The 24,931-nt window shown below is 30.6% G+C and overlaps 2 protein-coding genes across 2 annotated transcripts in view; both read right to left on the reverse strand.

The window, feature by feature from the left end:
- The window catches only part of LOC103573956 (mannosyl-oligosaccharide 1,2-alpha-mannosidase IA), a 276,712-nt gene that overhangs the window by 144,778 nt on the left and 107,003 nt on the right, over nt 1-24,931 (reverse strand). The window lies entirely within an intron of this gene.
- On the reverse strand, nt 12,227-14,955 carry LOC103573957 (facilitated trehalose transporter Tret1-like). The gene has a single exon (XM_008553266.2). The coding sequence runs from the start codon at nt 14,881-14,883 to the stop codon at nt 13,339-13,341; it is 1,545 nt and encodes a 514-aa protein (XP_008551488.1). The 5' UTR covers nt 14,884-14,955; the 3' UTR covers nt 12,227-13,338.

The following is a 24,931-nucleotide window of genomic DNA, read 5'->3' on the forward strand; positions in this document are numbered from 1 at the left end:
TTATAAATCATGATTATGAAAAGCATTAATAACGTATATTGATAAATTTAAAAAATTCATAAACTAATGAATTTGAAGTGGACAAATAAATTTTATAAATAATAAAAAAACGAAAAAGAAAACAAAAAAAAAAAAATTAATTTAAAAGACAAATGATGAAATTTGCAAACGATATATCAGTAAAATAAAGCAAAAGTAGAGAGGAAAACCCGCGAGCTCGCTCATAAATAAACTATAGTTGGCCCAGTATGACGTGGGTATAGAGGCTGGAAGAGGTAAAGGGATGATGCTTGAAACCGGTTATTATTCTCGTTTAATCGAATAAATTAATTAACGAATTGGGTGATAACGATAACAAACGAGCGTTCAAGGATGCTTTCTATTCGTTTAGTTCCTTCTCAAATATCTATATATTTAGCATCCTCAGTCTGTATTTATTTAACCCTGTCTATCTCACTTTAAAATACGTGATGATCATCTATTCTGTATAACTGGGACTGATAAAGTTCTCTACGTACCTTTTGGACTACATTGATGCCTGACAGCTGTATGAAAATCCCGTCACAAACAGACTAAGCAATATCAAGTTTGACATATTCAGCCTATGTATATTGGCACATATATAAATGGAAGATGAAAAACGATTTTTCAGTGAATGCTCTATTCAGTAATCAATGCAAGGATAAATTTACGATATTTAGTTAAAAAAAATTGGTCACGCTGTTAAATGAAATTAAAAATTTTAATTAAATAATAAAAGAATAAGTTGTAAAATAGTATTTATTATTAAATTGTTAATTAGTGAGTCTTGGAGATAAAAATGAAATGCTTTAAAATAAATATAATTTTTAAAATGGAAGTAATAAAATAAATTAACTTGAGATTATACTTAAAAATATTATTATTCGTAGCCTCTTTCCATCGTGTCTAACGGGAAATAGTGGTGATGGTGGTGCATAATTGAAATGCAAAATTAAATTCTGCTGCGACCGCATCTTAGCGTTAATTAATCCGTGAAAATTAAGAGGGCAGTAACGACATTATCCCTTGGTTCAGCAGAGGTCGAGTTATCCTATGTATACCTATACACGTCAAGTAGTTACAGAGCGAGAGAGAAAAAGAATTGAAGAGAGTGCATCGTAGTAAGAAGCTGTATTGTGTAGAGAAACAGAGACAGTATAACTCTGATGTTATGTAGAAAGAGATAAAATATAATGTATATAATGGGTGACCAAAGTATTTAAAGCATGCGCATTTTTCCTCAGATAGTACGATAGAATGTTAAAAACTTTGTTTAAAACGTAAGTCTTAACTTTCCACGTTTATTTATTTTCTTCTTTTTTTTTTTTTTTTTTTTTGTTTTTTTTTTTTTTTTGTTTTTTTGCACTCGTTGGAACTGTATTCATCATCCTATTGTAGCTTCCGAATAAACGTTCAATGAATTATCATTCTCGAATTCACGCCGCAAGCAATCTCAATTAGTAAACGCGTCGGTATAATTGCCTTTCAAGATGGAATCAATTAGATCTGTGGATTAATACTCTACCCCTAATTATCACCTAAGTCTTCTTGATCAATTAAGACGTCATCTGCATATATATTTTACTATCTACATATATTTTAAGCAAATTAGTTTCAATTTAAATTAAAAGATACGCAGGATATCTTCCAAAATAATTTTAAATTGCAGTTAAAAAAAAAATTTGAATGGTAAAAAATATTTATTTAAAAAAACTACCTAACATTTAAATTAATTTTTTTTTTTTTTTTTGCTACAAATCTGGGAAATGAACTTTTGATTTACAGTTCAATTTATTTTCTATTTTTTTCAACACTGATCGCCGGAAATGAACAAGTTAACACATGTCGGAAGGTTATACTGTGTCCCATGACAGCATTTGACCCTGCACGGGAGACTAATTTGTGACTAGACAGTAGTCTCGTCAGGAAATGTCAGCCACGATATTTCTTTGCAGTGCATACATAGAACTATATACATGGAACTCACTCAAGAAGCTTTTAGAGCTGGTATAAAATGCGCGTGAGATCAACAAGAGAGACAAAAGTCAAGTACAGTAGTCTGAAGAGAATAGTAGATATAAGATAGAGAAGAAAATATAAGCTGAGTATGGATACCGAAGTAAAGAGATGAAAGAGAGAGAGAAAAAGGGTAGAGACTTGGATATTATAATGGATTCAAGCACGGCACGTCACGCGCCTCGACAAACACATCACGCAGTGAAGATCTATCTTAGCAGCCACACGGTCTGCACGTTCATCAACGTGAACGAGTCATCTTCCTGTCTTCTTTCTATCCTTATACGATTTAGCTAGTACACCATATTGGCGTGTGCTCTCTATCGTTATTTTTTACTCTTTTTCATTATTGTGTCTCCCATATCACTAAATCACAAATCTCTCTCTTTTCTGCCATGAGAAAAAATGTTAAATTGATTTTGATACTTTGATTTATATTTGGTAATCATTTAAAATATAGACGACCATAAAAATATCATGCTGCTAGTCGATGTGAATGTGATTTCATTTTTATTATCATAATAAAAGATATGTATTGTGATATTATATACATACTATCCTTTGAAAAAATCATTGAATTAAAAATAATGTAGAAAAAAGATTTTTTTGTGGTTAATCAAAAATAATTTATTACTTTGTATGACATTAATTATTTTTTTTTCTTTGCGAGTAATTTACTTATACAATTAAAAGTATTTATACAGTATATTTTTTACTGCAAAAAAAAATTTTGTAATAAATGTTGAAAGAGTGTTTACTCAGCTGCTGAAAAAATATTTTTAATCAGCGATTAATAATTATTATTGTCATTAGTATGCACAGAGTATGATAATAAATTTTGCAATTAATGAGTCATCATAATACTGTAAAAAACAAAATATATATATATAAATTTATATTTATTACATATATTGAAAAATTATTATACGTTATACAACGAATAAAATAAGAATAAAAAAAAAAAAAAATAACACACTAAAATGAACATAAAACAAGTTGATGAACTCAACAAGATGTATATCAAAAAATAACGTGATAAACCTTACGTCACGGTGGATTATGTATGCCTATATTATAGCTGGGTGAATAAATTTCGCATTTAAAAGCCAACATCAAGATACAGAAAATAGGTCGTACGATTTATGACAGCAGGTCGTACATTGGTATAGAATAGAGAAGACATTTGTGCAACGTGTGGCTGTGTATGGGCAACACGTGCTGATTCAAGATGTTGAGTCTGCTGTGCCGCCGCTTGAACCTGCTTGCTCTGTATGACGACGACAATTTTGATGGTGGCTCTCGTGTGACCAAAATGAGAAAAGAACGATACGGGATAGTAGTGAAATAAAAAAAAAATAGAGTAAAGAAAACGAGAGGCTGCACATTGATGATGGCAGAAAAGCTACTATACTACCGTAGACTGTAGCAGCAGAAGTGTAGCATGCGGCGTGTGTCTTACGAGGTAAACGAGAACTCTTTTTCTTCTAGCCTGTTACTTGACTCAAGGCAAATGTTAAGGTGCAGTCGGTAAATCCCTAGAATCCCCCATTATCCGCGTCTCATCCATAGTGATGCCGATTACAATAACAAATAGGCGAACGACGGTCGACGCGGTCGGGCTTCTGCCGTGGCGCCTGTCGTGGAAATATATATATGTATATATATATATATATATATAAATGTATATGGTAGTAGGGATCTTTAAACCACTAAGACATGGCGAGTCACCACGTCCCACAGAGAAATCTAAGGATGAGAGTAGAAAAAGAAGCTTTATGTATACTTAACCACGAACGTTCGTGCTCGTGACGTCGAGTGGAAATAATCGATTCTTACTTTGGAGCGCGATGTGAATCACGGAACTCGCGGGATACGGTTAAGTATGGTTATATATAGGTGTATATATATATATATATATATGATACATAGCAGCCTATACACGCGGTTACTTAACACCACAAGCGAGTATGCTACTAAGAAGCTAACAGTTAAGCAGATAAGTTGTGCTTACCTGACAATTTTTACATCCTCAAAATACCATTGCCCTGGTGATAATATGATAGGACACGTATTAACATTATTCGCATTCATAAATAATTATTATGCATATCTTTAACGAGAAATTAGTATAAGATTTTATTTGTATTTTTGAAGTATTGCCTCACTGAATTTTTTTAAATTTTTGCTAAAAGTTATCACAAATTTTTGATATTATTAGTTATCTTTTGATATACATACTGAAAAAATAGAAATTTTTATTTCCTTTGCTTTTGTTTTTACCTTATGTTATGAGATAGAAATAAGATTACAAGTGTCAAAAAATATTAAAATAAGGCGTGCAATATTCTATTTTATAATTATTTAATTGTTAATCAATATTTATTTATTTCTGGTCTCAAATGTTAATAAATGTCCCCATTTACATAAATCCATGCATGTTTATAAAGTTTTATTCATTTACTATAAAATTGTTCATATTCTGTATAAGTATATATATTTATAGTATACTATAAAAATACAAATAAAAATCAATCTAAATAATGATGTACTTTTATTTTTTTCTTTTATAATTTGCATCGATATAAAAAATATATATAAATTGATGTAAATATATAAAAGAATAAATATTATTGACGACTGTAAATTCATTCACGAGTGATAAGCAGACGAAAGGCATAGCGTACGATTCCTAGGTACCGTAGAGATTTCGATATTTACTTTTCTCTTTTGGCACTGAGTTTCAGCTGCTTGAGAATTTATGTTACGATTGAATGACGACTTTACAAGTACAACTACAATATGTAAATACCAATATCTTGATAATATATATAAACATAGAAATTTCTTTGAACACATTCCTGCAACTAATTATCAGAAAAATAATTTTTGTTTGATAAAATAAAAATAAAAAATTCCTTCTTTCGAGGAGATAACTTTTCTACCAAAGAAATAAATTTTTCATGGAACTTTTTTTTTGCATCAAAATAAATATTTTTTTTCTTTTAAAATATAAAATCAAGCTATAGCAAAAGTAATAGGACATATAACGAAGTATTAAATGGAATAAATGGAAAGAAAAAAAACTAAGTGTAAAAAGTTAGTGAACTTTTTGAACAAGCTATTTTTAAGAGTTTTCAAGTGACGCCGTGATTTTATATTGAATTGCAGTACTTTTAAATTATTGATTTTATATTGTTTAAAAATATAACATAAAAAAGTTTTATTGCACTTAAGTGTTGATTCAATAATGACGGTTATTAGATAGCTAATAATGATATCAATTAATTGACAATTAGTTATTTTAATAATTTTTCACTTCTGCACATAGTCTTCAAAATGGTATATAAATATAATGGAAAGGTACAAATTTAATTTAATTTTTCTCGTCTCCGGGCGGAAAGCGTCAACTTTCGTCCCGCTGTGCAAAACGAAGTTGCCACTTTCCGCCTCCGTCGACGCGAAAAATAGTAAACACATCACGGGAAGTAAATAAGAAAGCCTCAGATCACATGTTTGTTGACATGTGATCTGAGACATTTCTTACTTAACTTCCCTAGATGTGTAATATACTATTCTTCATGCCCGGACGAAAGTACGTGCTTTCGGCCTCGGGTTTACTCCTAGAGATTTTTTTAAATTCCGTTTACTCGAAGAGATTTTTTTAAACTTCGAAATTCCGAGTGACGGAATGAATTTGGATTGAGATAAAATCTAAATTCACTCCCGATTTTTCACAGTGTAAAAGTACTTTTGAAACCTTTTTTTAATGGTCTACCTTAAATGTATATTTATAGATTAACACAATGAATTTAAATCGCCTTGAGAATTTATACTTGTATAGGAATAAAAATAAAAAATATATTTGAAAGTGAACGTCTCTCTTTCGTTTTTCGCCGGAAGTAACGACTGACATGCTGCCGTGGATAAATTCCCTAGACGGACGGTAACTTGTAGTCTTGATCGGGATAAGAAGCTTCGGCTTTCCGCAACATTTACATTCGATTACAGTTCCCTTCTACTCTATCTTTACATTTTCATTTCTTTACCTTTTCTCATATGCACACACCCATTTTCTTTTTACTCTTATCCGTGCACACGGAAAATTCAACTTTCCTTTTCTAGTCTTCTTTTATCCCCTGTAACTTTCTGTAAGCGCTCAACGACGTAGGTTTTACTTACACTAATGCTGCCACTGCGATACTATTACAATACTCCAGTAAAGACTTGTATACTTTTGAAAAAGACGACGTGTACACCGATAAACTTGGTCTATACCTTCATACTATTTTATTATTTCGATTTTTTTTATTCGTATATGTGAAACTTGTACAATTGGAAACGGAAAGTAAGATATCGGAATTTTTCATATAAAAAACTTTCCAGGAAATGCAAATAGAACAGACGCATATATTGCTTGGTTTCGTTTCAATTCATTTTCTTATTTTCTATTAGCTATTGACATCTGATATATATTTTTTTTTGCTATCACAAATGCTTCAGCATTCATACAAATATTTTTGCGTTTCGAAGATATGTAATTACTTATCAATAAATTTCTTTAATATTAATTTCATTGAATTTTTTATATATTAAAATTCTTTATATTCCATTTGTATAGGAAATAAAATCTAGGCTAATAGAAACTCAGAAATTAAATTATAAGACTTCAATTATTGGTAAAAAACGTTATAAAAGGATTTATATAAATAATAACAATAAAAATTTCGGGTAAAATATAAACTATTTCTAACCTCCCACTATGAAAATTGAAAACTTAAAAAAAAAAGGAAGTTACTGGTTTCGATCTGATTTTCGAAAATCGAGTTTACATCATACCTATAGTGAGCTCCTGGGAAACTATTCTGAATATTTTTGGATGAACGTGCGCATGCGTACGTGCGTGTAAATGGCGGCAATCAAAAGGGTTCATCAAGACTTAGATTTAAATAGATTTTGAAGTCGATTGGTCGATTTGTTTCAAAGATATCGTCGGACAAAAATAACGACTTTTTAGTGAAATGGATTCTTTTTGGTTTGATCGTTTTTTTAACTCGAAAAGCTCAAAAATTTACAACTAATAACGTTTTGGAGCTCTCTGAGTTAGAAATAGCGGGAAATTTTGGGTTTGGCCCACAGTGTCAACCGTTTTTCAGATTTTTTATACAGACTTCTTTGATTTATGTACGAGTGCCAAAAACTAAACTACTTTAAGCATAAGTAAAAATTTCTAATGTTACTATTTATAATTCATTTCAATATTAGAATAAAATGAATCTAAATTTGTAACAATAGACATTTAGTCGACATGGATTGTAGATTATAACAGTAACTAATCCTAAAGCAAGGAAGCCAAGTAGTAACCACGTTGTCTAACCTAACGTGAGTAAAATAGCACGTGCAGCATAAGGGACTCATAACTTTAGTTGGTCAGCGTACAGCTTCCTACTGGTGGTATTCACTAAAGCTGGATTAAACTCTAGTTTGCGTATGAATTATACAAGAGCACTAACACTTACAGCCAAGGGTAAGAGAGCACTAAACTATAGAGAAAGAAATACAATACCATGAGGAACTATGTACCAACAACTTTGCTATACTTACTCTCATTGCATACTCACGTGGTTAAAGAACAATGAGGATATCTATAGAAGTAATGAAGCATACAGCTTCACGCATACTTATTATTATTATTATTATTATTATTATTATTATTATACATTCACCAAGGGACACATTATTCATGTATACATACACATATATATATACATACACCTATTGAATTAATGTCCCAAATATTAGTTCAACTTTTTTACCTACAGCGACGAAAAAATTTCAGTTTAATGGAAAATTAAAGGAAAAAAAATTCATTGAATCTCTGCTGGTTTAAAATAAAAAATAAAAAATAAATAAAAATAATAATAATTCGATACATCTTGACTGAAATTATCGCATTTACGATATACTGAGGAGTACACAATCTAAGCAACATCGAAGGGAAACAGCCCGGTTATGACTCCACTCGGACGTGCGATTACTATAATTACGCGGCGACGCAGTGGCTATTAATGGTGAAGCTATCTTATTGCGGCATCTAAGTGCACTTGGTTATGCCGCCTAAAGCGTTTTTCGGTGGTCTTGCTAATATATTGTAAGCTTCGATCTACTTGCTTTCTTATTCTTTATACTTCAGCTGCTCTTTATACCAGCACATTTCAGAGAAAGAAAAAGAGGAAAAGAGTCAGGGGGGTATTATTCACTAACAACAACAGCTCTAACACCAAGATCACAATAAGAAAAAATATAAGCTAACTTTGATCCTTGTGGGCTTTTTTTAACTATACGTATCTTAAACTTGTTCAGTAGGTCCCATACCCAATCCAATATGTTTCCGTTTATATGCTGGAAGGCTTTGAGGCACAAGATATCTTGAGCATGATGGTCGATCACAGTGGACCCCGCAGCACCTGGTACACACCATCGCTCTCGAGAAATTGTTATCGTGGATTATCCTTATATACTTATTTTTTTTCATTTATTTTTATTATTATTGTTATTTCATTTTCTTTTTTTCGTACTTGCACTTTTTTTGGATTATAATCCCCGGGGGCTAACTTGAAAGAATTTCAATTCGGATACGCATATGATGAATTTTTTTTTCTTTTGCCTTAAGATCTTGATAAGAAAATCTTTCAAAATATTTTTTTAACAGATATTTGTTGGATATTTCATGGAAAATTTAACATTTTATATCTGATTATATTTCTTTTAATATTCAAGTTATGCGTCAATGAATATTATGCTTTTGAATGAAAATGATGAATAAAAGAGATAATACATATTTTATTTAGGAAAATATAATGCATTGCAATATTCGTCTTTTCTACAATAGTTTAATCCGATTATATTGGAATACTTTCGTTTCCATGTCTTTTATTCGTCGATACGTTCATACTCGTATCAAAGCACTTTTGTAATATTGAATAAAAAAAAAAAAAATTATTCTGATTCAAGCTTTCATCACAACGCTTTTGTACATTGTTGTATTTCAAAATGACGTGGGGCACCTGCAAGTGAAATTTAATTAACTACTAACTTTTTTTTTTTAATTAATTATTGCAATTCAGTGGCTTACTTGATGAAATTATTAAACTATCTACTCGAAAAAAGCTAATATTAAAATATATTAGTATGCAATTTTTATATTCAATAAAACAAATTGATCATGTGAACGAATACGTAAAATGTACTTTTTGAAAGATAGATTGAATGAAATGTTAAACCGATTTTACTTTTACACAATAAATTAATACCAATAGTGCATCAGATAGAGGAAAGTAATGAATGAATTTTGAATTTATTATAATTTTAAGTTCATTGTAAAAAAAAAAATATATAAACTAATTATAAATTTATTAATAACAAGAGACGTTTTAAAGCATTACTGGGGAAAGTAGTTAACGTATTACTAGTAATATGGAATCCGGATTATTTTTTCCAAAGTATGCTGTAATAATCTTAAGATTTAGAGGTTAAGCTTTTCTCAATGAAGTGTATGTAAATAAAAAAATATTAAATATTCAGATTGAGGATAAAAATAAATAATTAATTGATAGAATAGAATATTGTGATTTGTGTGAGTTTGACTTGAATAAGAATTAAAAAAATTTTTTTTTTTATTTTTGTTAGAGATTATTCTTTTTCTATCTACTTTTATTCTTTATCTACTTCTCTTGGTCTATTCTCGACATAATTGGAGAACCGATTACCCAGGGATTGCTCTGATCCGCCGGGATGAAATACCCTCACTCCCATACTTCCGGGTACATTGATATTCAAGTAGGAGAATACACGCCACGATGATTTACGTTTAAATTTATTCATTCCACATCGACTGTCTTTTCTTCATTTTCATTTTTTTTTTTTTTTTTTAAAAACCTCGCCATAATACTATTACTGTTCAATTAGTCAAGTACAAATTATGAGTAACCAAATTTTAATTATTCATTTTCAATGTGACTTGATGCAATGAGAATTTTTAACGAAAGTTATTAAATATTAAATAGAGAAAAAAGAATGTCAGACAAAATGACACGACACAAATTTAGCAGATAGAAGAAGTAGGATATAGCAGTAGAGAAGTCGTTTCTTTTCGCGATGGTGCATATCGGACACGTAACCCAGTAGAACATGCTGGTTTATCTTCCCAAGGGAGGTCGAGTCTTGAATATAAGATTCTCTAATACTTTTTTATAGCTACATATAAAACGTATGTATGTATTCCCACATCTCGACCACGGGGTACCACCTGGTAATCGTTTTATGATCGAGCGTCGTACAAACACGCGTACGAGTGAAACAATACTGCAAAAATTTTCACCAGAGTTATATCGATACCCAAGAGAGAATTTGGAATATATATTTATTGAAAAGTACAAGAGATACAAGATGCGTAGATTTTCGTTTATTGCATATTTTTTTTTTTTTTTTTTTTTTTTTCATACTTTACTCTACCGTATATATTTGTTTGGTTTGTTTTATTCACATTATTAATCATTTCGTTATCTACACAAATAACTTAATGAAAACTAATGGAATAAGTTTATTAAGACAAAAAAAAATCAATAAGTTAAGTAAAGAAAAATGAATGATGAATAAAAAATAAAAATATACTATACTTTCTTGTAAAAAAAACTTTTGAGCTAGGTTTCTAGCTTAACGAAGTACAATATTTTTTACTTTACTACGACACAGTATCAACAGAAAATGTTTTACCTGACTTTTACTCTCTCACACTTTCAAAGCACGATTTGCAGTTTTTATTAAAATAAAAAAAAAATCTTCCAGTTTAAATCATTAGCGAGCTTTTTTTTATTGTATTCGTTCTGTATTAAAAAATAAAAGTTTGAAGGATTTTATGCTATTCATAAATCAAGTAAGACTAAATCCATTAAAATACTATAAAACCATTTACAAATTTGAATGTATGCACTGGAAAAAAAAATATTGATAAAAAAAAAACTTTTTTTATTGCGTATCTGCGAGCAATAAAAATTGATTTTATAGACCATTAGTGCAATAAAAATAAATCAAAAAAATAGAAACTAAGTACGTTAGAAAATTTTTTTAAAAAAACTAATGTATATTAGCAATGTTAGAGAAACTTTCAAATACTTAAAAATTTTCGACTTTAATGATTCAAAAGTACTTTTGGTTTTTTCAAAGTTTATTTCTCGTTACTCGAGTGAAGGACTCGGAAACTTTCGCTGCAACACTTTTTTCGACACCGATGGTTAAAACTAACCATGTAAAGGAGTACTTAGTATCGCTAAACTTTGTATTTTTGAAAATCATGGCTTAGACATTTTACAGATTAACTAGTTGAAGAGAAGAGACAAGTTTAGCTAGATAGCTTTACAGTTGTCTTAAATCTATATTAAGGTATATATTTATATAGCTTTGGAAAGAAAGGAAGTACTAAACAGGTGACACGAAAGAAGCCACATCGGCTGTATGTTCTTATAACGTCGACGTATCTAGAGTAGAGTTGATGATAAAACTTCGAGACTTTTGTTAGCTGTATATTTTAACAAAGATTTATGAGTTATTTTTTTACATTTATTCATTTAATTGCAGAATATCATTACTTTATTCGAAATAACCTACTTCTCTTGTTAAACCTCTTATAAATTACAAAGTTTGAACATGTATTAAACATGTTGGTTAATATATTCTTGGTTCGACGTCTTTCATATCACGTGCTTTATCTTGAGAATACCATTTAAAAATTAATTATTTCCAGATATTACGTCTCTTGAAAATTATGTGTTAATTAATTATGACCTACAATATTGATAGGTTCTTAAATTATTCTTCACTAAGAGTCATATTAGTTTCAAGAAAATTTAAATAAATGCTATTGGTTTCATTTATTATAAGCTGAGAAATATATAATGGTTATCACCAGGTTGCCGAATAAGAGAAATTTTTATCCAATACTTACTACCAGTAACCGTGGAGATAAATTGCAATATCTTGACAACCGTTACAATCTTTATTCAACTGTGTCCTCGATTATGAAAATTTCCTCTAAGTTAAAAAAAAGTCGATAGTCTGACATTGTTATTAGCCATAGATAAATCTATAGATTAATTGAAAGGTAAAAAAAAATTTCATCAAGTTATTAGCGATTTTTTTTTGTTTTCAAATTGCAATCATGATAATTTTGGAATGAATAATTTTAACTTTAGTTTTCCATCCATTTTCCTTTTCTGTTTTCAAAATTATTAATCTTTAATAAATTGTAAAAATATCTAGTATCATTCTTGTATTATAAATTTAGTATCAGATATTCCTTGGAATAAATTTGTTCTATTAAATCACTAGATTTTCAGGTACTATTTAATTACAAATACTCATATGAACTATGAAAATGATTATGTCACTCGGCATCCATGATGATAATATGCAATATTTCTACACGTCTTACGAGAAAGAAATTAAATTGAAATTATTCTTATCATTGTGAATCATGTCACTTATATTACATGAGAACGAAAAGTCGATAGTGAACATGAATATTATATTATATAAATGGCTCATGGAGATATGCCCTGTATTGTAAAATATTTCAAGCAGTCACGTCAAATGTAACAAGAAAATCTTAATACACGTCAATTTTTTTTTATTTCACACTTATCAGGATTAATTATTAAAATACATTTATCTACTTATAAAATAGAACGCTTGACATAATAATTCGTTTTTTTGACATAAATTTTATAAAATTAGAATACGATAATCGTTAATGTCATGAAGTTGCTAAATATTTTAATGATTTTTTCACATCACATCAGTTGAACTGAAATTATTTTATCAACGAAATTTCAATTGTCAGTAAGTATTAATAATTTTTCATTTTCCGTTGAATTAATAACTATAAGGTAAGAGAAATAAAACTGACATATAATGATTATAGTGTGAGTTAGACACAATATTGAGTAAAATTAATTTTCGTCAGTCTCATAGTGACAACAAGTGTTCCGACTAGCGAGCAGCAACGATCCTTTTAGGAAAATGAGAGGGCTAGGTACTGGCAATTAGTTTTCGGCTAGGTGTCGTACTGTCACAACACACATTTGTCAGCATCACAAGCGGTTTCTCTGGTAACTGGACAACACTGAATCACTGTCGAAAACTATATAAGTTAAAAATGACAACACCTACTACATAAACAGCCACTCAACAAAAAAAGTATATAAAAAAAAAAATAAAAAAACTACACATACACACAACATCTGGTAGTCAGCATCTGGTAGTTTCCGTCAAGTTCTCATTATTGGTTTTTTTAACAAAAACACTTTTAATGTCCTCAAGGGTTTTATCTTTAGTCTCAGGCAACCAGACGTAAAGAATGACAGTACCTAGGAGAGCGATCAAGCCATAAATGGCAAACGTGTCTTGTGATAAAAGTACATCCATGACAATCGGCCCGGTTTTTACAGCAACGAAGAAACAAAAAAAAGCAAAACTACTACTCAATGCCGATCCAAAGGCTCTTGTTGTAGTATCTGTAAAAAGTTCACCGCACAGAAGCCAAGGTAACGGTACTAGTCCGATTGTCACCGTACAAGTGTAGATGAAGAGTAACACAATAGGCAACCAAGGTTTACCGTAATCAGCTAACAAACATGCTGACAAAGCAAAGAGAGTCATTGCTGTTCCAAAGCCAGATATACTAGTCAGTAGACGCCTAGGATACATAGATATCATCCAGCATGCGACAATACTGCATGCTACTCGTGCAACATCCAGAACTAAAGTAGCCAGATATGCATTTTCCGGTCCAGAAACTTCCGTTAACAGTGTCACACAGTAGAATGCTACGACGTTGATTCCCGAGAACTGACTAGTGAAAGCAAAGACGCAGACAATGACCAGGGGTGAAAAAAAAAGTCTAGTCAAATACTTGTCATACCATGCTGATATTGAATTTCCTCGGGCATTGTTGCTGTTATTATTAGTATTATTATTGTTATTATTATTATTATTATCATTTCTACTGCGGCAATTGCTTTCAAATTCCTCTGAAGAGGTATTACCTCTAAGGAAGTACCATACTTCAAAGGCGGATTGGTGATTACCATTTTGCAGTAACCAATTCGGGCTTTCTGGCATAAAGTAACTGAGTGCAAAGCACAAAATTGAAATAATACTACACAGATGAGCAGTCAGTTGCCAGTGAAGCCAAGTACCAAGAATGTGAGTAACTAAAATTCCAAATGTGACTGCACAACTCAGACTTGCAAGAAGAATACCTCTTAAATGAGGATCACTTATTTCAGCTATATAAACAGGACTCGTTGCACTTAAGAGACCTGCACCAAAGCCACAAAGTAAACGACCAAATATCAATGGCATAAGTTTAGTTGTCACACCGACTATTGTCCAGCCAAGTGTGAAGATAGGATTGATCAGTATGAAGGTCATTTTCCTACCAAACTTGTCCATTAGAATACTCGATACCCAACAGCCAGGTGCCATTGCGAGAATAGACGAAGCGGCTATCCATGATTCCTCATTTGTGCTTGTAATTGTCAAGCTAACCGAGTTTCGAGTTAAGCTTCCATTAAATCCAACAGCACCGCTAGATCCATTGATCGATTGCAATTGTGGAAGCAATATTGCGCTGTAGCCCATTGTCATGCCCGTTGCTATGGTGCTAATTATAGGAATTAGTGAAACAAGGCATTGACGCAGATAATACTTGAAATTTTCTTTAATCTTTGAGTCACTATTATTGAAAAGCTTTGACAAACTAGCACAGCAAATTGATGATGAAATAACCATTGTTAATGCTTGACTTCGAATTATTAATTATATTATTTAATTTTATTACTGATGTTAGAATCAAATTTTGCGACTTAGTCGTACACGATTTAGACACGACTGTGTTATTCCGAATTGTCATGACACGATAACTTTCTCTTGTAGTCATCTTTACTTTCGAAATGCTCGTTTTCCCCACCACAAGTAAATTAGTAGAGTGTGAATGCTGATTTTAGGTAAATTACTAATAATTTTTTTTTCATGTCAACAATTTAGCTAAAAAGAATAGTTATCAATAATAATTAATCCAACGTTTCCATTGACAAATCTACTTTTTCGGTCTTATTAAAATTTTAATGAATTTCTTAGCTGACCTGAATAAGAAATTAAAAGTTGGGAATACAAAACGAACTTCAAGTTGTTAAAAATTCTTGTGGATGTACAAACATTATAACAGAGGATTTCCCTTGTCAAGTCTGGTCACCCTTTTTTATTATTGTCGAATAAAGGAGAGCGTCACTGAAAGATGGACTCGGCCTTCCAGAACCGGAAATTTTAATTTTATTTAAATCAGTAGGGTCGTTTGTAAAATTTTTGTGAGAGAGGTGAGGAAATAAATGAAACACTGGAATAAAATTAAGTTCAGATTTATTGAATAACAATGTACCATAAGCAACTTCATTGTAATTGACTAGTAATTTTATCTTTATGACTTATTAATTTTCTTATGACAAACTATCTAATTTTCTCAATTATTTTAGTTTACGGGACATTTTACCTTATTCACCTCTTATTATTGTCCATCGGACATTATCAAATTTTACCTTTATTAAAATATTGTCCACCAGAGATTACCTTATAACCTAATACGAATTTTGTCCCCTGGACATTACCTTAATTTTGTTAACCAATTTTCTCTACCGGACATATCGTCATAGACCACATTTTTCCAATTAATTTCATTTCGACAATTTCCTTTAATTTCTATTTAATTCACCATTATATTTAACTAAATTTTATTTACCATTAATTATATAATTTACCATTCAGAAATTTTACCATATTTAATCTTAATCCACTTTCCAACTTTTCATTAATTATTCAATTTACCAATCAATAAATTTAATTACAATCTCATACTCAATTATTTTATTATACTTTATCAAAGAAATCCTCTATCATTTTTTCCAATAGAAATTTTCCGCAAAATTTTATCAATGATTCAATCTAAATTTTCTAGAATAATTAACATCGTTTTATTTAATCACATTGATATTTAGAATTTCTGCAACTTATAACTAGGAGAGGGGGGGGGCAAGGTGGGTCCCTTAAGGAAAATAATTATAATATCATTAATTTTTTTTACGCGTTGACTTCTTCTTAGATCCTTGATACTCATTTTCACTTCATTATGCTGCGTCCATTAAAATTGAAAAATCGAAAATTAGGGACAGAGTGGGCCCTCCAAATAATTTCGGATTTGACATTAAAACGACGGAGAGAACAAAAATCAAAGAAAAAGGAAAAAGAATAAGTAAATCAAAACAATCGGTGGATGATAATGCTTGTATTTTTTGTGGTAAATTATATTCAAAATTATTAGAGCCATGGATTCAATGTGACCATTATAAAAATTAGGCCCATGATTCATGTGCAGGTTTTCACAATAAAGTTGTGCAAAGTTATACGTGTGATATTTGCAAATAACTATGAAACAATTGTATTTTAATAATATAAAAAATTATTTTAATAGTTTGCTGCGATGTAACTTTAAAACGTAATTTTATTATCTTTAACTTTCTTAATAAATTATATTTGATGAACAGTTTTCGTGGTCTATTTTAGCCTTCATTACATAAAAAATTTCGATAAGCTTATTATCCGTTCGAATTTATTAGTATACAGAAAATTTTGAGGAACTTATTTTGCCCCCCCCCCCCCTTCCTCTCCTAATTAATTTTTAATTTTTTACAAGACTATACACGCTAAATTAATTCGGCCAATTAATTAAATTAATAAGGCATAAATGTAATTTTAGACGCGATCATAAAAAATTAATTTATTCCGGTTCAGGGCATTGAATAAATTAATAGATGATTATTGATTTATTTATTAAATATACAAAAGATGACAAAATCTAATTTTATTCCGGCCTCAGGGCCTTGAATAAAATAACACCGAGTCGCGAACACGAAATGGCGACACCCGTAAGTAAGACGCTACTGAACTTTCTAGAATTTTTATGCGATTATAACGTCAGACTAATTTAATGAATTAATACAGAGCAATCACAATTATTCCGGCCAAGTTGGGCCTTGAATAATTTGTAATTTACCTCAACGTTTGCCTCAAGTTTCTCCGTTGATTAGACTTTTTTCGACAAGTCGCTGTTATCTGCTCTTTTTTAATTACTCTCGTATTCCGTCTTATGAATTCTTGTATTCCGTCTTACGAATTCTCGTTTTCCAATTTTTCCATTTTATTTTATTAATTGAATGATACTTAAATCTGTCAAAATTCAGTATAAATTAGTACCAGGTAATTATTAAAATTCGCATCGGCTAAATAAGAGCCTGACAACAAGAACTTAATTATAAAAATCGCCTCGTTCCACGTGAAGCGGGCTAAGATATAGATAATTACCTGTATGACAGTTGAGCGTCGTAATCTTTAAATCGCTGGACTTACTCTCCTCGATTATTATTCCGCATCCACCTCATATATTCTTCAATTCGGGTCTCTTCGGTTCATCCGCAAAAAACTCATCCCTACTAATTACTTAACTTAAGAGTGGGACGAATGTTCGGGTCTTACTGATTAGCGACACTGGGTGTATGGGTGTGAACACTATACTGTATGGTTTAGAAGATTTTCATTGGATAAAAAGTCGTCAGCATAGATGATTTGGCTATGGTGAGAATTGTAACATCGACAATAGTTATAGCCGATGCGCCAATGTTACTATGGGCGTCAGACCTTTACTATGGCGACATTTACGATGCTCATGGCAGAACAGTCTATCCATTATTATTATATCTCTTACGCTAATATTGAAGTTGTAACAAAGTTAGTTTAATTAATTAAATAAGTTATGCACTGGTAGAAGGATTTATTAACTATTAAGATAGTTTACTCGCGACATTCGTAGCCAATAGTATAACTTAATCGTAACTACAAAAAGTTAGAGATACTCAATGCGAGATTATTTTATTTTTGTGAGAGACTGTATCCAATACATTTTAGTTTTAAATATACAGATACACACTAATACAATTACACTGATGAGTATAATAAATGTGGCAATGCTGCAAACATTTATATTGAATAGTCTGTAGATTAAACGTATAGGTAGCAATCTTTATATAGTGAGTTTAGTATACATGTTGGTTGTTATTATTGACAATCACAAATTTTAGATAGAATTAATTTTTGTGCATATTTTCGTAATTTTTTTTAAACTTACAAGAAAATCGCAAATAAAAAGAAAAAAATTGTTCGATGTGTGCTACTTTCAATATCATAATTTTAAAAAATTCTAAAACTATAAGAAAAGCTTGGCTAACCAATTTCAAACACACAGTAAGTGATAAAAATAAAATTTTTGAAATATGTATAGAATCATGTTTACAAAACTCCATTGGAACTAAAAATACTAAAAAATCGATTTTGAAAAATTTGTCACTTACTGTGTTTTGGAATTGGGCAGCCGAGCTATCATTAATATAAGTTAATATCAAAAAATAATTTATTTGTTTGTTTAAAATCATTGAATAAATGTTTAACATTCATAAAAATTACTTCGAAAAATTTTCTAAAAATTTTTTGACCTCCAATGCTTTTATGCTCAAAAATAAACCTAACTGAGTGACATTTGAATTTCCGCGGGTTAAGTATGACGACTGCAACGTTGCTGAGTTGTGATTGCTATACCCTACCACACGTCAAGTATTTTAAAATTATTTATAGTTTAAAAATCAATATTTTTTAAACAAATCGGTCAAGAAATTCAGAGTTTTTTTCAAAAAATTTATAACTTTTTCATTTAACAGTGGATAAGTTTTTTAAAAAAATGGTAAGAACTGTTTCCAAAATATTCAGGAAATTACATGTTTTTCTTATACTTGGTAGATCCCCAGCATGTTAATTATGCACTTTTTGATTGTTAATATCTCGTCTTACAATCGATGAAAAAATTTTGTTTTTTTTTTTCATCAAATATTAGACATTTTTGTTAATCTCATGTTTTAAATTCATCGCATTCTTAAGAAAAGTCGTTTTGCGAGTGAGCTACCTTAATCATTTAATTTATTTGAACACAATTATTTAATTTATTAAATTTTAATAAATATTTTTTAACATTAAATAAATATTGATTTGGGAGGAAAGTACATTTATGAATAGTTAATAAGTATTTATCAATAGTTAACAAATATTTATTAACAGCAAATAAATATTTTGTAGAGTGAATTTGTTTCGCTTACAATGTCATATGATATAAAGATTGTTTATAAATAAAAATCATCTCAATAAATTATTTGCATTAATTATATTATGTTATAATAACGTTTATTATAAAATACCAAATTCTATCACAACTCATAATTATCTTTTATATTTTTAAATATTAAAAACGTTAATTTATTTAGTGAATAAAATTACTATCATGTATTCCATCTATAGGGTTATAAAAAGTGTCAAAAGAAAATTGCTGTTTTTGCTTTTTATAATAAATAAAAATTTTTTTAAAAGTTAACAAATATTCATTAACTATTAATAAATATTTATGAACGGTTAATAAATTGTACTAAACAAATTACTTATTAATTGTTAATAAATATTTGTTACCTGTTAACAAATATTTATTAAATCGTATAATGTTGAAAAATCATTTAATAACCATCAATTAAGCTTATTAAATATAAACAAATTCTTCTATCAGTGTGTTCAATGAAAAATATTTAAAAATTTTGTATTAAACTAGTTTAATAAAACAATTTATTTCAAAGTAGTTAAACATTATTTAGTAAAAGGCGAAACTTGTTAACACTTGTAAACACGCGTTTATTTTCTTTTTACTAATTTATAAATTTTTATGTCGGTATAGTAGTTGTACCCATGAAATATTGGCCGTAATTCGATAGAGTTATTGATTGTCGCGCCAAGTAGTATTGCGGGAAAAACTAGTAGCATTGCGAGATCTGCGATGCAGTATGGGGCTGGCGGCAATGCTATCACGTCAAACCTACTATGTACCCGTGTAATAGACGCAAAAATTTTGGTACCATACAGTATAGTAGATAATCCTATACATATAGGACTTATAGCAATGCACGTGGCGATATTACAGATGGGCTGTACTGACATAGGAATATCCGCAATGTATTTCTTTCCGTGTAACTTAATTAACCAGGCTATAATTAGGACCCTTTATCGACCGTGAACAACTCAAATTTTAAAAATCAATAATAGTCAGGGGAATCTATTTTACCCTATTACGACATCAATAAGCGAATAAAAAAAAATCAAGAGGACTCTATTGAATAGATAAATGTCTTAAGAAATTTTTCAATGCTGTGAAAGCCTTCTGACTTTGATGAGCATGTAAATAAAATTGAATGTAATTTTTTTTTTATCTGCTTTCAAGTTTTCATGTATAAAAAAAAACATTAAAATTTTAGTCTTCACAGAAGTCTGATGAAGCTTGAATCCGATTTAAATAAGAAGAAACATATAATTCGTTTTATTACTGGTTGATGTAAGGCGAAAACCTGATTCATGACTAAATTGCACGTAAGCCAGGATCGCGCTGTTTATCGTCGATCGATCATAAGTTAATCGCAGAGGGGCATGAGCTAATGTCGATCGATTAACGTCAGTTGCACGACTGAAGTAAGTGAATTACGTCGCGACGCTTCAAGTCTCGTTACCCCTGGCTATAAACGACGATACACGGTCTTGCCTTTCTATCGATTTACATCTTTAACTCTCTCGTTCTTCTTCGGATCACCATCTTTTCCCTTTTTGATGGAAAGTAGCCTCTATCGATGTATCATTCGATAAATTATATCTATCATACACAATAATGTGTGAAGATTGGAATTTGATATCAATCCCACGCTTATCGTACATGCACATTTATATTTTTATAGTTAAGATGAAGTCATTTAAGGCGAACTAACTATTAATATCTATTATCCATAATAAGTATGTTTTATAAGAATATTTATATAATAGGGATTAATTTTTGTTCAATTTAAATCTTTATAAATCTGTCAGGCAGAAAAAACTTTTTAATTTAATGCTACTCTATATATCCAGTTTAAGTTCGTTAAGATTTATAAGAGGATTAGGTGATTAGGATTGGTACATCGAAATGCCTTTTGTGCGGTTTTCATTGCACAATGAATTTGTCTGAAAAGTTTTCAAGCCGTATCGTACTTTTGTTGAAGTTGAATGAATGAAAAAAAAATAAAATAAATAAACTATGGATTTAAAGTAAAATGCATTTTTACGTATATTCGCAACCACTGTAAAAAAATTTTGATTCAGAATTTTCGGTCTAATAAATAGAAACAACTATCCGTTTAAAATTATTGTAATACTAGGATATTGTGACAAATGAATTAAATTTTTTGATATATACAGTACAAAATATATATATATATATATATATATATATATATATATATATATATACTCCGGGGCAAAAGTGGAAACAAAGTAGAGTAAAGTGAACGAGCTATAAAGAGCCAAGAGTTGACGTAGCGACGACTAAAGTTCGTCAATTAAGTCCGCGAGAAAAACGAAACGGTTTGGGATGTTTTGTTAGCTAAGTTTGAAACAAGTCCACGGCTGCGTTAGCACTAAAGTTTTCAACCCCAGTATTTTGTGTGTATTTGTCAGCAAGGGAAAACCTGAAATTCCTTTCTCGAACCTAAAACCCTTTTCTACTATCTTGATTCCTACACTCTAGTATATATATATACCTATATGTACGTATACTGTCTCTACAGTTAGTTCACGGTATAGTGCACGTTCTTTTACCCCCAAAAGTTCGTCGTCGTCCCTCAGAGAAATCCAATTTTCGCAAGTTAACGCGGTACACGGTGAAACGCGCATGTTGCATCGACAAACACCCAAACGAAAAAAGATAAATTCAACTATGCCAATGTTGTCACTATGGTCACGTGTTGTTGATAAAATATTTTCTTTACTTTCTTAAAATATAACTTTAAAGACAAATAAGAACTTGAATCCTCTAACGACCGACCGATAAAATGAGTTTTATAAGAAATTTTTTATTTTTATTTATAAAAGAATAAAAACAAAACCCGTAAAAGAATAACACTCAAATATAGTTCACTTATGCATCTTATGATTAGAAAGAGACTAGTATTTATTTGAATATTATTAAACCCAATAATTGATCGAAATATCAGCATACCCTAATCGTTTGATCGTAATTATAAAGCCAGTTAAATTATAATCGGTACGAAAGAAGGTGGTAATAACTCAATATGCTGTTCTGTCAAGCTTCTGAATTTCGTCAAATTGGACCCTTCTTGGATAAGAGAATAATATATTTGTCAATCTCAATGTTTTTCTCTAGCCTTTTTTCGAGAGAGTGAGGCCTAACTCTATAGTAGATGGTGAGTCTTAATAAGCTAGTCAACGAACAAAAGGCTGGCCGGCAGGCATAGCATTGCTTACAATTGTAAAACCATAATTCATCCTTTAAATAGAAAAAACAATGGAACGTCATTACGTTAAGTAAATGGTAAATCGAATAGGTGTTATTAATAAATAATTTGTTTTTTACTTATAAGGGATAAATCCTATCTGAGTACACGCTATTCTGTACGGTAAGTTGCCGTTTATTGTTAAGATGCTTAGCGCACGGAAATTTTACTTAGTGCACACATTCGATGCTAAAGCCATCTTTTGATCTTGATAGGCTCATCGGTAGATAGAACCAAAACATTGCTTTTTAAACTAAAACTTGAAACTAAAATATTAGTTTCCCTGAAATTCAATCTTTTTCATATCTTGCAACCAAATGTACACTGTAAAAAATTTGATGGACCCGGTGTAGTGGAAATGCATCGGTGTAAAAATTTTGGTGTGAAAATGACACCGATCCTGTGTGAAATTTCAGCAGTGTAAATTTTTATTTTTTACACTGCCAAACGTGTAAATGTATAAATGTAAGGGAACGAGGGGGAGGGGCGAAATGGGCCCCCTAAAATTTATGATGCCTCGAAATATTTAGGGCAAATTGGACCCACCAAAATTTTTAACATGAGAAGTGTTGGGGGGGGGGGGGGGGGGGTAAATGGGCTGCCTGGACTTTGAAAACCTATGAATATCTTTTAGCCAATCGGTCCGTGAAATTTTTTTAGCAGAATTAAAATAAAGAATTATGGCAAGGGGTTCTTTGACGGGGGGATTATTTGAAAAATTATGTTTTGGCGCGAAAGTTGAATTTTTTTGAATTAATCGAGTAGTGTTTGAACAGAAAACTTTGAATTTAGTTATTTTAAGGTCCAAATCTTTACTATCAACTCTTTTTTATAGTAAATACATAGCAAAAAGTTGCAAAACATAAAACAAACGAGAAACATACACTACTTGTTGTCAACTAGTTTTTTATTAATTATTTAAATGCTACATTTTTATGTCTCATTGCCTCACACCATCTGAATAGAAAGTAATTATTTCATTTGTAATAATCATTATGCCGTTTCACATATGTTTTGAGGAGTAGAAATCTTGCCTCGAATCGTAATTCGATTTGAGATTAGTATTCGACTAGTTTTTGTAGGTAATGTTTGATTTTATCATTCCCTCACTATCATCCCCTCACTTCATTCTATTAGTGAATCACCCCTTTACTTTCATTTAAATCGAAAAAGGTGGGGACCACATAGTCAGCTAAGGTAAGTTACTTGTGTACTATATATTGAATATATAAAATTGTCAATTATTACAAATTATATTTTTATTATTATACGAAGTCATTTTTCGCAAATTCGTGAGAACTACTCATATATCGACAGTGAAGTTAATAGTATGAAAAAATTTCATTGATAATTAAAAGTTAGTTTAAGATAAATATAACGTGTATCAAATGAAAAAACTAGTAACAATTCATTCTGTACCCTATTCTTTCGCGTAACGTTATATATATGTATATTATGTACACATACAAGAACGTTCGTGGCACGAATTTAGTTGGTGGTTTCCACGGTGATTCCTCCGACGTCCCACCGTTAAATTACCTCATATAGCCAATGCTATTATCCGCGGGTTGCATACGCGCCACGTGGAACAAAGCGAGAACGATAAACGAGCAGCCCTCACGCCACTGAGACAGAAGGCGCCGCCTTGCTGAGGAAATTACTGCAACCGGCTGAGTTAGAAGCAAAATCCCGTTCTTCTTTGCTCCCCTGTACTCTATCCTACTAAAACTATGCAGCTCTATCGTACAGTATTAGCATCGTCGCTGTCGCCAACTCGTCGTCGCATCATACATCGTGTGTACGTGTGGTATAACAAGTTAGGGACAAACTTGATAGTTTCATTACCTTCAGTACCGTGCAATCATTGTAGCGTTAATTGAAATCACGTTTACACTATTTAACGTTGTTTATCATGATAATCCATCCAGTTTACATCTTTTGAATATAAAACCCAACTTACCTAAAACAAACAAACAATTTTTAATTAGATTATAACATTTTCAACATTTATTACAAGATTAAAAGATTTATTCAACAATTTAACCAAGATTAGTTTAATATCTTGACAAAATAAATCTTGATTAGTTTAATTATTGTATTTGTACCAACTTAAGTTTATGATTGTCATTAAAAGTTTTATTGTAACTATATGCGTTACCGATAAAAGGCGAGAATATTGCAAAAGAAAACTACAAGGTCAATGACCTAAAAAGTCTGATAATTAATGACGAACTAACTCCGAGCTACAATTCGTGATCGAGCAATCGAGACCAAAAATGAGTTGTTTAGCTGTTATGTAGCAGTAACTGCAACAGACAAGAGCAGAGAAG

The sequence above is a fragment of the Microplitis demolitor genome, chromosome 8 (genome assembly GCF_026212275.2).
Source record: "Microplitis demolitor isolate Queensland-Clemson2020A chromosome 8, iyMicDemo2.1a, whole genome shotgun sequence".
Classification (NCBI taxonomy): Eukaryota; Metazoa; Arthropoda; class Insecta; order Hymenoptera; family Braconidae; genus Microplitis; species Microplitis demolitor.